General features: G+C 34.5%; 1 protein-coding gene across 1 annotated transcript; it reads right to left on the bottom strand.

The window, feature by feature from the left end:
• Positions 1–1,482: 1,482 nt before the first annotated feature.
• LOC123229793 (embryogenesis-associated protein EMB8-like) lies at positions 1,483–14,408 on the bottom strand. The gene is made up of 14 exons (XM_044655746.1): positions 13,985–14,408; positions 13,408–13,497; positions 12,526–12,587; positions 11,325–11,425; positions 10,832–10,921; positions 6,546–6,668; positions 6,052–6,129; positions 3,935–4,020; positions 3,656–3,704; positions 3,171–3,227; positions 2,960–3,090; positions 2,795–2,878; positions 2,355–2,424; positions 1,483–2,134 (listed from the first exon to the last, which is right to left on the bottom strand). The coding sequence occupies exons 1-14, from the start codon at positions 14,233–14,235 to the stop codon at positions 1,679–1,681; spliced, it is 1,728 nt and encodes a 575-aa protein (XP_044511681.1). The 5' UTR covers positions 14,236–14,408; the 3' UTR covers positions 1,483–1,678.
• Between the last annotated feature and the right edge of the window lie 2,994 nt (positions 14,409–17,402).

The following is a 17,402-nucleotide window of genomic DNA, read 5'->3' as shown; positions in this document are numbered from 1 at the left end:
CACCCAACCATGAAGCATGCATAGTAACAGTCATAGAGATAAAAATACAAAATTAGCAGTAAATAATTATTAGTACAAAACATTGAACATTTATGTGGGGAGTTAGTTGTGATCTACAGGTATGGGGGAAAGGCAAAAGTAGTGCATCAAGTCTAAAGTTTGAGATTCGTCCTAATACCAACAAAGAAGAGGATGGAATCCTTATCAGGTTTTATTCAATGAAAGGGCTGAAAGAATGAATAAATTAGGGGGAAAATGCCCAGCCCCTTCCTCAAGTTTGGCCTTCACTCACTTTCTTTTTGTTTATCCTTTCTTTTGGTTTCTTAAAAATCTACATAACAAAAAACTCTTGAAAGCTTTCTTCTCTCTTGGAAAGTGGGAAGTATACCTCTATGTGTCTTTGCTCTAAATGAGGAATGTTGGCATAGCATTTATCGGTAAGTTTGTGGTCAATATCAAATTTGCACACACGGGATGAAAAAGTTTTTTTATATATTTTTCAAATATTGTAATTAATATTTAAAATTAGATTAAAAATCACTTAAACTCTTTTTACAATTAAAAATTAACAAAAAAAAATTGGACGAAAGACAATAATTTATCAATTTTCAACTTCAAAGATAATAATAACTTATTAGTTTGACATAATTTGAATTAAAAATAGTCATTCTCTCTTTATTAAACATAAAGATGAAGGGCCATGAGTTGTTTCCAATTATCTTATATTGGTAAATTGTAAAATGACAGGAACATACTTGGTAGTATTTTGGAATTATTGATACTGGTAAACTCATTGTCATGATTTAGATTGTTTTACATCCAGACTTGTACAGTTTTAGTTTTGAGCCAATATTTTGGATCCAATCAAGAAGAACTAGTTTGCTTTACATCTGGACTTGTACTGATTTAGTTTGAAGCTTCCTACATGGGTTATTCATTTAAAACGCATCTACCTGTTTTTGAAGACCCAAATCTCATAACGTTCATCATAATGACTAATTATCAGCCTTTGGTCTAAGTTTCAAATATTCCCAGGACCATACATACTACGATTGAAAAGCTTAAATTCTTCAGCCATTTGATTCTAAAGCCCAAGCCTTGCCAGAAATCTAGAGGGACATTACAATTGATACTAACTAATATATATAAAATTTTATGAAGGCACCTTTTCGTCTTCTAGAAAGATGAATTTGCCTAGAGTGTTAACTTAGTCCAAAATGAGTCATAACTATCTCATAAGGATTTCCAACTATCATCAATATATTAAAGAATCATTAATTAGTAATTCACAAACATGATCAACACCAATAGCCCAATATTTTGGCTACAATTTAATGCAATATACATATGCATTACATTTTATTGTATTGGGGTAACATTATCTCCACCTGAACCCTTATATTATAATCTCTATCTAGATTAATGATAATGTTATCCCCAGTATTATCACAACCAAATTCTAGTATTTTTCTGCACAAAGTAGGACCAAATTAGATTTTGGCAAATTAAGATAACAATCATGCCTAAAAAATAGATGTTCTACCATACCAGGATTTAATACAGGAATCAAGCAACATCATTGATCGACTTGCAATGTTTCATTGACTTACACATAGCATGGCTATTGCCTATTCATAAACAATACATGTATAAAATACACAATGTTTGCAAGCATAGATTACCTTGCAAATATGGCAGGTACATTTTTGTGCTTCCCTTTAAAGATGATTTTGAGAGCTGACCCTAGCACTGGCCAAGTGGTTATAATAGCAACGTAAGCAAGTAACCATATTGATCTTCTATTCTGCCGTGAAAGATAGTTTAAGTGTCTTGTAACAGCAGCAACTACATCTGGAAATTTGACATCCAGAATATTTGTAGGTGGTTCACAGGTTTGACCCTTGTTGGTAACACTATCGGATTTGGTTTCTGCGACCTGCTTAACGTGCGTGGCATCTGGAACCATTTCGTTATCCATTTTATGATCAATGTTCTGGAACTCAGGCAAGTTTCCCAGAGTGCTATTTCTTGTTTGTTCATTGCCTAGTGCAGCCACCATTCCGTCTTCTGAGACATTTACATAAGGACCTTGATCTATTGAGGTTTCTAATGTTGTATGAACATGGCCTGATTCCTGCATCAGCATATATAAATAAGGAAAAGAAAAACAACAAATGAGGATGGAAATAACTTTCATATTGCGTTAACTAGGACAAGGAAAACACTTATCCAGAAAATCTGGAATGCCATGTACAAGTAACTTGAAAGAAATTTGCTTCACATTCTCTGACAAAAACTCTGCAAAACTATTTATACATTTCTATTGAATTTAGGGTTCTAAAAATGAATCGAACCTTCTTTTGCAGATGCATTAATGGACTAGAGTGTAAAACACAAAGAAATTCATCAGAAGCCCTTACCCACCTGCAAGGGAAATAGAAAACAAATAAGAAAGAGGAACTTGTAAACAAAAGATTTGTCCATCTTCATCTGGCAACATATTGGCGACCCATGAAAAATATTGGCTTAACAACAATCAAAAAATCATCAAGCATGTGAATGTAGATATGAGAGGCCACCAAGCTTCTACCATTCATCCAACATCATAAATAGACGTAGTTGCAAATCCCATTTTTTTAAGCTGGAGAGTGTTTCCCAAAAATCGATGAAAGTTGCAAAATTTCAATGTTACAAGGGGTCTTTATGAAATGGTATATTATTTTAAGCATTTAGCCCGATAAATAAACATTAATTATAGTTTCCTGCATCCTATTAACATGGAAGCACAAAGTACCACACAGTAGCAGCAGATATTCCTTCAAAGAACGCCAGATGTCCTCCATGCTGGGTTGTAGCCAAAACAACATTTTTGTTTGCCCTGTTAAAGATTTAAAAAACTCCATAGAGGCACTCAAAACAATGTTAGAAATGATACAGTAGCATGCAATAGCAACTTGACCTGCATTCATCCCAAGGAATGGCTTCTCGAGTGCAGACCGGATCATCAAGAGCACTGATACAGAGTAGTGGTACAGCCACATTTCCAACATAAGTAGAACTGCTACATCGTCTGTAGTATGTATCCACAGTCTGAGGATATGGCACAATACTTCTGTTAATAAGGAAAAGGAACTCTAAGAGAAGAGAGATTAAATGCAAGACATTAGTACCTCAAATTTCCCAACAAGGCAGGTAGCATGATTGTCAAAATCACGAATAGAACGTGACTTCGAAACACAAGCAGAACAAACCACATTAGCCAGAGGAAGCACAGGAAATACATAAATTAGAAACATACTGATATAGGATTGCTCTTGAATGACTTTAGTGAAAGAAATAATTTGTACAACAGAAAGCAAGAGAGAGGCTAGTATAAATTATGACTACTACCACCCCCCTGATCTTGGCCATATTATATTCACAGCAAGTCTGTCATGCATCTCCTCGGGATGACTTACAAAAGACTAAAAACTCTATCTGAACAAAAATGTGGCTAAAAAAAGTTGAAATTATGAAGAAAAGTAGACAAGCAAATAAATATACCATCCTTGTAGCATGTAGTATCAATTATTAACATAATTTTAAATGGTTTATCATACTGATGCAGTAGCTCCCTAAACATGGGCGATGGTCCAAACAAAGAGAAGAAGCCAACCTTTTTTATGCCTTCCCAATTTGCAAGGCGAGAATAGCGAGGTTCATGTCTGCACAAAACGATATATTTTCAGTTCAAATCAATCAAAAAATAGCCCCAAAAAGGAAACAATAAAAGAGAAACAGAATATCACAGAATTGTCATGAATCACATAACCTAAAGGATACCCTCAACGATTTCTTTTCAAAACTAGATAGAGGAAGTGAACACCTTTTGTATTAGATTTTCAAATATAACCCGTTATTTAGTACTATGCAAAAAAGGGCAGCACAGACATACAATTGGGCATAGCCTTGAAGGCCGATAGCAAGAGCTCTGTCATAAAGTTTTTGCAACAGCCTACGGCATATAAATCTGTCACCAATCTGCAAAGGAGTAAAAGGGAGGCCATGACCTCTAATAAGCTAATGAATGACAGCTACATCTCCAATCTAGAAAATTCCAATCTATTATTCAACGCAAAATGAGAAGAAAAACTTGGTGCTACAAAATATAACATTTTCTAATGTACCAACTACCAAGAAAGAGAAATGGCAGTAACAAAATATGTATTCTACAAATGAAATATCAAGAACTCTATGAAGTAATGCGCCAACAATGCTTGAATAATGTGATAGGCTTTACTGCTAAAAAAGGGGCAAAAATGTATGAAGTATAAAATACGTGATGTCTTGTAGTCTTTCATTCTCAACAACTATCATATGATTTTTCTATTTGGTATTTGAGGAACACATATAATTATATGTAAGCATCTTGTCTTTAAGTGTTTAAATATGAAGCAAATGCCAGCCAATAGCGTAACTAGCTATCCTTAGTAATGAAGAAAGCTTGTTCACTCAGAATTGTGTGTATGCTTAAAATAATGTTATGTTATGTTTCTCTAAGTGAATTGAATGTTGAGATTTTTTCTAATGTCTATCATCTTTCCTTCTGTCCCTCCGCTTGAATTCTTCCCTCTCTTCTCTATTGTTCTCCAAGGATATTCTATTCTTTATCTCTTGCGGAATTCATACTTTCAGCTTAATCATTTTCTAAGGGATTGCCATCAAATTCCAAGCATGAGCAATTTAGCCTCAGGTTTGCTATGCATCTGAAAATTGCTGGACCAGGAACAAAAAGTCCTTCTGAAACTCTGTTCTATGAACACAAACCCAAGAAGAAGGCAAATGTATCAAATATGTATGGAGTACATGATGAGCCCTAATCACCAAAATGTATGCTCGCAAGCAGAAAAAAAGCAAGCAAAACATGAAGCGAGGAGGTGTAAATGACGTGATCCAGGAATGTTCTAACATAAAAGCCAGAAGGCAGGAATGAGGTGGTTCGGGGATGTTCCAGCAGCAGCAAGAAAGGCGTGGAAATAGGAGGGAGTGTGATCCAAGAATATTCTAGAACCCAGTAAAGACTTCCGCATGGATGTGATTAATTGGAGGGATGAATCTTTAAATAGGGAAGTATGATGGAAAGAATGGGCAAGCAGAAATTATATAGGTGTCTTTGTAGTGAAGAGAGGCCTGGCACTTTCGAATTAGCCAGGATCTTGATTTCTTTCTATTGTTCAATCGATGTCCCAGTCCTTCTAAGTAGTTAGCTGGCTATTTTGCAAACAGACATGTAATTCTACTTCTTATTAACACAATCTATCAATTCAGCTTCTTATCCATTCACTTAGTTCTTCTTTTCATTCATCTGATTGTTTACTGCTGTCTTTTATTGCTTTGTGTGGATGAAATTGTTGCTCTGTTTAGTTGAGTTGGTTTGGGTCTCCATCAGTACACGCATACAACAGTTTTAAAGCTTCCGTATGACAAACCAAGATACTTTATGATTGGTACCTCCACTAAACGACTCAATACAGTTCCACAAGTTCAAACTTCCATAAAATTCGAGAGTGCCGGATTCTCTCCTCAAGGCTGGAATTCAAGAGCCAGGCCTTTCCCAAAAGTTTGCACAACCAATCTTAATTTTTCTGCCTGTCTCTCTCTCTCTCCAATTCCTCCTTTTATTCTCACTATTTTCCAAACCTTCTCTAGCTATGTGTCACTCCTTTTCCCAGTGGTCCTTCATTGTTGTTGTGCCACTAAACCAACGTCTGTTTTTCCAGCGGTGGTACACTTTAACCACCAAGGGGTCTGACAAATTACCTTGCAAGAATTCAATACACCACTAAGTAAAATATTACTCTTTAACCCATTATACCAATATAACTCACCAGAACTAAACTATCCTAAAAACTTACTGTTATTACTTACACCAGACTCCAAGATATTAAGATCTTGTATCGAATATATAGTAACCGATTCATGACAGGATTGTGAGAAAATAACCCCTTGTGTCAGTGCTACTTAAGTGGAAAACTACATTTAGTTTCATTATGTTATGGTAAAGACACTAACCAAAAGGTCCCACGGTGAGCAAATAGCTACAGCCCCAGCTAGAGGTGTCCTCTCTCCATCCTCTCCAAGATATTTTACCTGAAAGAAATATGTCAGGTTATAGAGGGGAAGAATTAATATCAAGGTGATTTGGCATAAAGAGAAATGACACAAACTTCTTTCTTTCATTTCTATTTTTGCAACATTAATATAGATTTACAAATAGCAAATAGAAAACAAGAGAAAAGTCAACCATAAATAAGTCCAAAACCATCCTAAAATTGCATAATCATAACCCCGGAAATTGTTTGTTTTAAACTAACTTCCAAGATTTTATTTCTTTGTTCTGCCCAAAAAGAAAAAAAAATTAAAAAAAGAGAGGACCCACATCCAATGCTAATTTAAAAAACAACAGGCCAACACAAGCAAATGGTAGGTAAAACTTAAAGTGCAATTTCAATGAAATAAGAAACCTTCCACGAGATTTAACAGAAAGAACATTGAAACCAACATACCAGAATGTTTGCACCAATGCTGGTTCCAACAGCAAATAAAGGAGCCTTAGGATACTCTTGATGCAGATAACCAACGACTTCCCGTGTATCCTCTGTCCATCCAGCATTATAAAAGCAATCTGACTGCACAGATTTTCGTGGAAAATTACTGTATTAAATAAGAAATTGAAAACCTTATAGAGCAAAAAACAATAGTTGGCCAATGGGAATCTCTACAGGTCATTATGAAGAAATAATTAGCCTAACAGAACCATAATTTTGAACCACACTCAAATATTAATTAACAGAAGGAGGTTAGTTTGAAATCATGACATTGTAGCCTTCAAATGTTTTACAACCCTTTTTCAAGGCTATTAATCTCTCCATTACTCCTAAGTGACTGATTTGTGCAACAAACCATACCTTGTAACTGATAGAGCAAACCCGAAGGATTGGAATTAGTGGTAAAGGCCCTTGATTTCAACCAAGAGACCAATAGTTCAAATCCTCTTGGGGCCACCTACTAAGGGCATCATATTTCAGAAATTTTGTAGCTAACCACGTTGGATGAACATGTAAGGAAAGCTGACAGATTTTTTAAAAAAGAACAAAAAAACAAAAAATAAAAAATAAAAAGAGAAAGTGATGGAGCCATTCATTTCCTTTATAACAATGAAACAAACCTTAAGTATTTATCACAGAAGTTAGTATGTATGTGTTTGGACTAATGTATACTGATACAGACCTAGAGTAGACTGACTCAACTGAAGTTGCTGCTTCTCTCCAATGGCCAAGAAACTAACAAAGTTCTGGAGTGCTGCAAATGTATTTATATATTTTGGATAATAAACTATAAAACAAACGCAAAACACAGCATTGAAATATACTGAACTAAAATTTGTATTGATGTAATGGATTTTCTTTTTGAGCAGTTTTTCAATAACAGAAGGCCTTACAAACTCAGACTAGCATCATCTGCAAAACATTCACAAAAGTTTAAGAGAATAACAGAGAAATCAACAACCAAAATATAATCTATAAGCCAGCTTTCCAGAGGCTGGTTTCTCTCCCTCAAATCTCTCCTTTTTTTTTCCAAAATTCTTCTCTGATTTGCCTTTCTCTCTCCAAGCCTATTTCATTGCACTCCTCCAGAATGCCTTTCAATAATGCTCTGCCAACTCAGCTCTAGGAGTCTCAGTGGTTCCCACCGTTTGTTCCACTCTGTGCTACTTGCTTGCTATGTCTTCATTCGATAAGTGTTGGTTTGTTGCTTTTCCGTTAATTTGTTGGTTGCCATCTGTCATCTCCCAACTGTTGCCCTGTGTCTTGGCCTCATTTCTTCTTTTCTTCCTACGATAAGCATATGTGGATCCTAACAATACCCCGCCAAACAAGAAACACCTTGTCCTCAAGGTGAATAGGGGAAAAACATGCCTCAATTTCTTCAATTTTTTCTATAAATCATCATCTCCTTTTGGCGCTATGGGTGGCATTTGGTAAGCGAAAATAACATTGAAATCCCACTTTGGATAGACTTCAGACTCCATTACTTCTGTGTTTTCTATATATCACATGCGCTTTCGCAATCCTGGATATAGGGCTGGATTCGAGCCGAGCCAGCTCGAGCTCGAGCTCGGCTCGGCTCGGTTTGAGCCCGAAACGAGCCGAGCTCGAGCTGGCTCGGGTTAGCTCGGTAATTTTTTTTTTTAATTTTTTATACAAAACGTCGTCGTTTTGATCTATATATATATACAAAACGGTGCCGTTTTGATATGAAAAACGAGCCGAGTTAGCCATAAACGAGCCGAGCCAAAAACGAGCCGAACTCGAGCCGAGCCGAGTTCAACTCGAGTCGAGCTCGAGCCGAACTAGAGTCGGCCAAAAAACCGAGCCGAGCTCGGCTCGGCTCGAATCCAGCCCTACCTAGATATGCCTCTGCACTTTAGTTTCCCATTGCATCACACAAACAAGTTCTTCCGTTGGAAATTGATTTTTCTTAGTTCAACAACCCCAAATTCGAATAACATGTGTTTATGATAGTCTTCCAACAATAGGACCCAATTTATTCTCTCTCAGTAACTTGGTTATATTCGTCCCATGATCCTTAAACACTGACATCTTATCACCATTGCTTCCGTGGCCAACACTAGCTCCGACAACTTTTGCACTCTCAACAACCATTTGAATAACTTTCATCGAGAACTTAGCTTCAACAATGGGCTCATTCTCAAGGTTGCTAGCCTCGAATAAAAAATCTCGTTGTCCAGATATTGATTGCAAACCATTACTATGTTGCAACCATAAATCATTAATAAACTTGAACGTATCATCCTAGGACAAAAATGGTGTTGAGTACTTTCTTTCCCAAACACAAATTCCTATTGCCTTAGGATAAACCCCAACTAACTTTACCTGTCTTATAATTGTTATGTCATTGAACTGAATAATTTTCCTTGTATCAAATCCAAATGTGGTGAGATAAAAGCCAATAAAATAGACAAATATGTGCAATTGCCCCAAAAGAAGGATGCTTTCTTGGGAGGCACAATTGAAATACTGAACACAAATCTCACTTATAATATTTCCCATTTCAAACTTTGCAAGCTCTAATTCCACTGACATTTCCACATCTTTCGTTCCCCATCTCACCATGCTAGTTCATAAAATAGAGCATCGACTCACGTTGATGTCATAGATGTAGGTCACACTTTGATGAGTGTGCCCCAAACAAGCGCATCTTCGTTCGAAATTCCTCATTAATTTCACTCACGAAAACTTTGGTCAGCCATTCTTCCATCGTCACCAACACGTTCACCACTAGCTACCCAATATGTGCCCAATCCTCCAGTGCTAAACCAATTCACACCTTGAGGACAAAGTGGTTTTGAAAGGGAAGGAAATGTTAGAATTACGACATTCATCCTCAATCCAATAGTAATTTTCTTTATAAATAAGGTCTTTATATCTCAAAAGAAAGAAAGAAAAAATATTAGAGTTTCTTATTTGGGCAGCCAATCTTGGTTGATTGTAGAAAGTATCTGACGCCTTAAATGGTCGAAAAATGCGAGGTTCCAGACTCTTCAAATTGTCCGGATTAAAAGATTTCAAACTCTTCGAATTGTTCAGTTTATCCTTATAACCTTTCGATTAATAAGACGGTTTTATTTTATTGTGCATTTTGTATTTTTATTTTTTGTATTAGATGAATTAGAGGTGAAAATGTTAGAATTTGGACACTTGTCCTCACTCCAATAGTAGTTTTCATTATAAATAAGGTTTTTATGTTTCAAATGGGATAGAAGAAATATTTTAGAGTTGTGTAATTTAGGCAGCCAACTTTAGCTAATTCAAGGAGATCTCCCATATTTCAAATGGTCGGAAAATTGAAGGTTTTGGACTTCTCGAACTGTTTGAAGTGGGAGGCCTCGAACTTCTTGAATTGTTTGATTTATCCTTATAATCTTTTGATTAATTAAATAGTTTTATTTTATTGTGTATTTTATGTTTTTATCCTCTGTTTTTGTTGAATAAAAGTTGAGTTCCTAACACATTCCTTCCTCCAAATGGTTCAACTATCTGTCCATCACCTATATTTTAGCCTTCACCATCTCCACTTCATTTTCCACACTATTAACTCTTCCCTCCATTCTAAATTTAACCACACCCAAGTTGTTTCTTTGATATCAAAATTGTTAAGCATTTGTAAACTATAAGCTCAACAACCTAATTGAAACACATGGAATGGAAATGAAATCTTTCTACTAAATGATAATAGGAATTACAAAGAACAGGAAACAATCCTATTGGCTTTTGAAAGGCCCGAACTCTCCCTACACAAATTCTTCTTTGATTTTCCTTATTTCCTTTGTCCTCCTACAACTCATTTATAACTGCCTATTGCATAACTACTTTTGAATGTTTTCCATGTTTCCCCATGTTTCTCCACCCTTAACCCCTACTCTTTTCCTGCCCACGTATCATAACTTTTGCCTACTTTCTCATCATAACTGCAGCCCACTTCCTCAAAATAACTACCGCCCACTTTCTCATCATAATGGCAACCCACTTCCTCAAAACTATTCTTCCTTATCCCCTATTTTCTCCTAATCCATGTCCATCATATGCCCCTTGTACTCTCCCTGTCTTACAGGAAATGTGAACCTTAGCTCTAATAACACACAATCGCAAACCATAAAATTTTTATTTTAATGAAGCTTATTTTTTTCCATTTGGATAGACAGTCCCTCATATTATATTTACGAAATAAACAGTTTCCACAAAGGAAAATCCAACGAGAAAGAACTCACAGTAACTGAAACACCACCCAATCCTCGGTGGTTGGTGACAACAACGTTCCATCCACGTGTTGCTGTAGTAAAGGCAAGATGCTTTATATACTGCAATTCATACAATAAAAAGTGACCAGTTACTATAACTTATATGGAGTAATAATTTGTGGTCTACCAATAATAAGTAGAACATAAGTTCCAAATTGTTAACATATGTGTCGTTCCTTCAATACAACAAATAATGCTTTAAACTAGATGAGCTTCATAAGTTACTGCAGGCCAAAGCCATAACCTAATTATTTAGGTTATTGGATATAGGTAAATAACCAGAAAGTATTGTCCAGTTACACAAACAATATGACAATGGCAGCCTGAAAGATCACAAATAACTTCAATTTCAACTATATTATACAACAGTATCTTCATAAAATTGAACACTCATTACATAAAATTTGAAACAGAAGTGCCAAGAGATCAGAAGATAAGACAAAATAAGTATTATTGAGCTTACAGCAGAATCAGAATCGCTTGTTAAGCCAGGAATCACAACAACAATAGGGGTTGTATCCTCCTTAGAAATAGCATTGTTCACATGAAAAGCACCTCCTGAAGCTGTTGAATACATAATCAGAAAAAACTAAAACTTGTTACCAGTTAATACCAAACTAATAATCAGTCTCTCCAAAATATAGACCTGATTTACAAGATTGGAAGCAAAAGAATGCACACCTCAGTATTCATATATGTAGTGCTAGATTTAGTTTAACATCATATGCAAATTATCAGTCCAACAATGTCATAAACTAAGAACCAGACAAATGTTTTTAGAACTTTCCTAGTACTTCTATGCAACTTGTTATCTCAAAATAGTAGGGAAATTCTATAATAAGTGCTTGTATTTAATGATAGAGCACCCATGCACACACATACTAAATTTGTATATTATGGTCTTTTAGGTATAAATATTAGTTTAATTAAAAAATGGCTATCAGATAAAAAAATTTGCATGCCAGCTTTGTTAATTATAATAAGGAGATGGAAAAGAAAATAATGATGAAAATGGTCTATAGTTCTTCCAAAAGTTGTAGAAAAAGAAAAATGGTACAACCAACCCAGAATTCTATGAACTTTATATTAGGCAATATACAGGAAAATTTGGTAATAGGAATAACTTTACTGACAATAAAGCGGAAATTTTATCCCCAAAATAATTGCTTTAAAAATCAACAAAAGGATAAAATATGAATAAAAAATGCCACTTATACTAATTAGAAAGCCGACCAAGAACAAAATATAACTGCCAATATCGAGGTGCAGTTTCAAGACCAACCGTGTAATACTGTCATAGAAACTGCGTAAATGAGAGAGCCAAAAACAGACCTACAGAATTGACAAAGTACAAGCAACTCTTTTATATGGTTAAGATTAGGTCATGTTCTTTGTAGCTTTGATTAATTAAAAGTGTAGAAATATTTCTTCTAGTACAACTCCATATGAGCTTCAAAAACATCAAGAAAACAGTTAATGCTACTGTTAAAAAGGGAAGTCATGACGATACAATGTTGAATCTTTCATAGCATAAGCATTTTGCACAGAGTAGTTGACAATGTCGTATATTTACCATCAGATATCTTAAGCCAATTCAAAGCAATAATATCACCTTCAGATATAATTTCATTAGCTGTCAAAACTGAATAAAATGATGCATTTACCATCAGAACTTAATAGCCAATCCAAAGCAATCATTCCACCATCAGGTAAATGAAATAGTTGTCTGGAAAAATATATACATAAACATTTGTTAGATTAATACCGGGAATCAAAATCCAAAATGTTATTGTAATGTAGATACAATCTAACACTAAAAAAAATTAAAAGTCCACTATCCTCCTCCCCTCCTACCACACACCCTAAAATAATAGAAAAAATAAGAGAGAAAATGAAGTGGGAAAGAAAATCAGAACAAGAGATATAATGATGCATAAAATAACAAGCCCAGAATAGATTCTTTAAACCATGCGACGTGTGCAGTTTAGCAAGTAGATAAAGAAAAATACATATTTCAAATTGCATTGGAATCAACAAGATAAATATTCAACTCGATTAAACAATCTCTTGAAGTCAAATACAAATTATTTCTGCAACAAGTCAAATTCCACACAAGCTTTATTGTTTCTGTTGTTCAGAAAAATTCTTGCAATAGCAGCATATTCAGTGAAATACTAATTAAATACCAAGTGTACGAAATGTTGAGCCACCAAAAAGTACAATTGGATCTCACACACCCCAAATTCTAGGGCTAAGGCAAGTGAAACCTCCCCTTGACTGGGCCTTTGGGGATGGGCAAAGTTTGAGAACTGTATAGACCATAAACCTCACCTTGGAAAAGATTGTTCTTTCTAACCTTGAGTTGATACCACTTGTTGGACCACCACAAAGTACCATTGGGCCTTCCCATCCCAAAAGCTAGCTATAGAGGTGAGACTTTCCCTCACACTTATATAGTCACACCCGATTCACATCCCAACCAATGCCAGATTCCAAACATAAATAAAGATGGTCTAATGAAATGAAAGCAAATTGAAGATGATCACCTTCTGTAATTGAAACTTGGAGGCCTCCCAAAGAAATGCAAGAAAGTAGTCTGAATATGAGGACTTGAAAGCCAGGAAGTTGCCAGATACCTGCATAACTATTAATATTAAGTTTCTTTTTACTTCGAAAACAAATCAACATAATCATTTGCTCGAAAAAGGCCAAAAACAAGTTTTCTTCCAAAAAAAAAAAAAGCCAACATTCAAACTCCTAAGAATTTCTTTACCATTCATCAACAAAGACTGGAAATTTTTCCTAGAATATAATTTCCCAAAAAAAAACCACTTTTGGCCTCCTCAAAAATTCAATTCAATTTAACATATCAAAATTCCTAGAAGGATTTTGCGATAAACATATAGTTTATTGTTACGTGCTAAAATTTTTATCCGACCATTCAGTTCGGACTTTCTACATTAGAAGTAAAACTACTACTAGCGAGAGTTATTGTTGTAACAAATGTTAAGCATTCTGTTGGAAAACTCTGAAGCATTTGACATAAATATGTTTATATAGGCACACCTAACAGTGTAGAATCATATGTATATAAAATTAAATAATTAATAAATAAAATCAGACCTTCCATGGAGAATTTTACACTTGGAAACGACGTCGTAGTAGAGGGAGCAAGAGGAATTGAAGGTCAAGCCAACGGAGGACCCACGAAATCCGGAGAAGAGATCTTGAAAGAAGTGGAATTCCAAGAAGTTGTAAAGGAAAGCGAGTGATAGAATTAGAAGAGAGAAGAGATAATGCGAGGTAGGGATTTGAGAGAAAGCATTAAAGAGGAGCTTGTAAGCATGAATAGAAGATTCATCGAACAAAGGCATTGTTTCAGAATGAGAGAATGCTTCAGTAGAGTGAAACGACGTTATTTTCTTCAGGAATTTTGAATTGTCTGGCTTTTGGTAGTTAGAGGTTTGGTTGTGGTTGATGAGTTATAGGAGAAGAAGACTCTTGAGAGTGACACGCGTCCCTGGTTTCCCACCTCGGAACCTTTTTTGTTGGACGAAAATGTATTGCGGTAGGTTGATAATAATGATATACGTATAAACAGCAATACGTAATTATATAATTAAAAATTAAATATAAAATAATATTTAATTATATGATTATATCTTATTATTTATATATAAAATTATAAATATTATTTATGTATATAATTTTATTATATAATAATACATTATTTTTATAAATATTTTATATAATATATACATATAATTTTATGAAAATAATAATATATATACCACATATTTAAGTATGTTATATGACTCACGATTAAGACACATTTCATAATTAAACAAATATACATGTGTTTGTGCAGTATCATGACGTATGCCCATTGTAATTAACAGATAACTTTTTTTATCTGTAGTACGTGCAAAGGTGGAGTCAAGAAATTATTATGACCAATGCAATCAGGATTTTTTTGATTAACAAGTACATGTAAATATGTAATCATGACGCAAAAAATCAAAATTGTTATTTGGCCAAATAACTATTTCCCACCCAAGGTTTGATGCACACCTTTTCTCACCCATTAACTATCAAAAATTTAAATATTCACCTCATCTATTAAATTTTACTATTACTATTAAAGATAAAATTGTTATTTATTAAAATATTTTAAAAACTAAAAATTTATCAAATTTTCACCTTTAAATTTAAAAAACTAACAAATTTTCTCTACTCAAAGTTTAAAAAACTTAATTTCTCAACATGTTACCTACAACCAAAACTAGAGACGAGTTTTTTTAGCACGTTGTTGACAACCAAAGACAATAGGAACGGCGGTGTTCTCTCTCTCTCTCTCTCTCTTGACTTCTCTATCAATCCTATTTCGTTCCCAACTAAGCTTAACAAATGAAAGCTGGAGAAGAAGAAAGATCTTCGTCGATCGATTTTCTTGGTCAATGAAAACCAGAAATGGAGCTAGAGTGAGAGAAAAGTTGGGTGGGAGGGAAAATATTATCATCACCGTCTCCAACCACTAACAGTGGTGGTTGACAAATTCCTATAGCAAAATGTTGATTTTTTCAAATCTTAGGTGAGGGAAATTTTGCTAGATTTTTAAACTTTAGAGGGGAAAGATGTGATAAATTTTTAGTTTTTTTAAATATTTTAATAAATGATAATTTTACTTGTAATAATAATATTGAAATTTAACAGACATATGAGTATTTGAATTTTTAATAATTAACGAGTGAAAAGTTGAATTTGTATCAAACCTTTGGTGAGAAATAGCTTTTTTGGCCTTATTATTTATATGACAATATGTATTAAGTATGAATGTGTATATGTAGGTGTCATATATCAAACAAAATGTTGTATTAGTACATATAACAAACATAAATTTTGTGATTAAACAAATACATGTATGTCACCATATCATTATGCTATTACCGTCTTTACTGTTATCACTGCATCGTTTTGGCTGTAAAGAAAGCTTTTTTCTTTGTTGAAGAATATTTTTAACACTTCATAAAAATTAATTTTTCTTGAGAAAAGCTAACCCTAACTCTCATCTAATGAGTTGAATAATGATAGATTCCTTTTTCGATCTTCTTAACATCATCTTTGTCTCTATGATACATAAAAACGTTTTTATTTAAGGACTAATAAAAGTTAAAGTAGATAACAAGAGAAGAGGAAGTACAAACTGCAGTGCTAAATTCATTAATAAATGGCCTCTCTATACAAGACACATCAAACATGCAATAGCACTAATCTAGGCATTACACACAAGGCGTCTAAAAAATGGCACTAACCTAGGCATACATAGCGCTGCATAGCTTTGTAATAGGTCTCAATCAAAGCTACTGTAATTTTTATGTAAACAGGATTCTACTTATGATGAGAACAGACCACAATAATTTGTTGCAGAATGAACTTGTTTTATTATTGCATAACTCTTGAGTTTAAATACATAAGAAATAACTAACTTTTCCTATACTTACTACAAAAATTACTTTAAATTAGGACTCTAACAACGGTACACAACTAAATAGTTGACACTTCTTTAAATAACAAACTAATAGAATTGGACTCATTCCTTTACTAATAGTGAAAAAAGTCTTCTTGAGATTATGTAATTATTCCATCAAATCCTCAACGGCTCCTTGCATGGCTCTTGCACTTCTCTTTTCATGACCCATGTACACCATACATGTTACATGCACAATTGTAACCTTATATCATAAACCTTAGGTTCTTGATGGGCACACGTTGAGATCTTCTTGGCTTAACATTACCTTCCTCTTCTAGTGGAACCTTGTCCTCAAGGTTCAAGTTTATGAATTTGTCTCTTAGCTCTTGAGTAGATTCCTAAGTAACATCGTCGATTGGAAGGTGTTTCCATTTCACAAGACTTTCTTCAACAAATTGTGATCCTTTTTTTATCCATTGTGTGTTCAAGATGCTTTTGAGTTCTATGATAATTTCACCTTCAGCAACAGGTGGTAAGTCAAGAATGGATATATTGGTGTTGCCGACTTTCTTTTTGAGTAATGAAACATGAAAGACGGGATGAATACGAGATCCTCCTGGAAGCTTGAGTTTATATGCCACTTTGCCAATCTTTTTCTCAACCTAGTAGGGATCGTAAAAGCGGCTTGCCAATTTTTGATATGCTCGTGTAAAGATTATTTGTTGGTGGTAAGGATGAAGTTTAAGGAAAACTCAATCACCCTCTTGGAAATCCATATCTCATCTTTTGGAATTGGCAAGTTATTGCATATGATTATTAGTTGTACTAAGATTGGCTTTGAGTTAGCGTAGTATTTCATCCCTGGAGGCAAGTTGCTGGTCTATTTTGTGCACTAGAGACATGCCTATTTGATAGTGTGGAATTGTTGGAGGTAACCACCCATATAATGCTTGAAAAGGTGTCATCCCTATTGACGCATGATAAGTTGTGTTGTACCAAAATTCAGCCCATGAAAGCAAGGAGCTCTATTTTTGGGGTTGTTGATGAGCAAAACATGGAAGGTATTGTTCA

The sequence above is a fragment of the Mangifera indica genome, chromosome 11 (assembly GCF_011075055.1).
Source record: "Mangifera indica cultivar Alphonso chromosome 11, CATAS_Mindica_2.1, whole genome shotgun sequence".
Lineage (NCBI taxonomy): Eukaryota > Viridiplantae > Streptophyta > Magnoliopsida > Sapindales > Anacardiaceae > Mangifera > Mangifera indica.
The sequence above is the reverse complement of the archived record's forward strand: the minus strand, read 5'-3'. Positions and strand labels throughout refer to the sequence as shown.

Coding starts and splice junctions, on each gene's coding strand:
- LOC123229793 (XM_044655746.1), bottom strand. CDS start 14,235: ATGCCTTTGTTCGATGAATCTTCTATTCATGCTTACAAGCTCCTCTTT. Junction 3,705..3,934: donor CTTCAAGGCTATGCCCAATT/GTATGTCTGTGC, acceptor CGTTTTGTGCAG/ACATGAACCTCGCTATTCTC. Junction 3,228..3,655: donor ATTGGGAAGGCATAAAAAAG/GTTGGCTTCTTC, acceptor TGTGTTTCGAAG/TCACGTTCTATTCGTGATTT.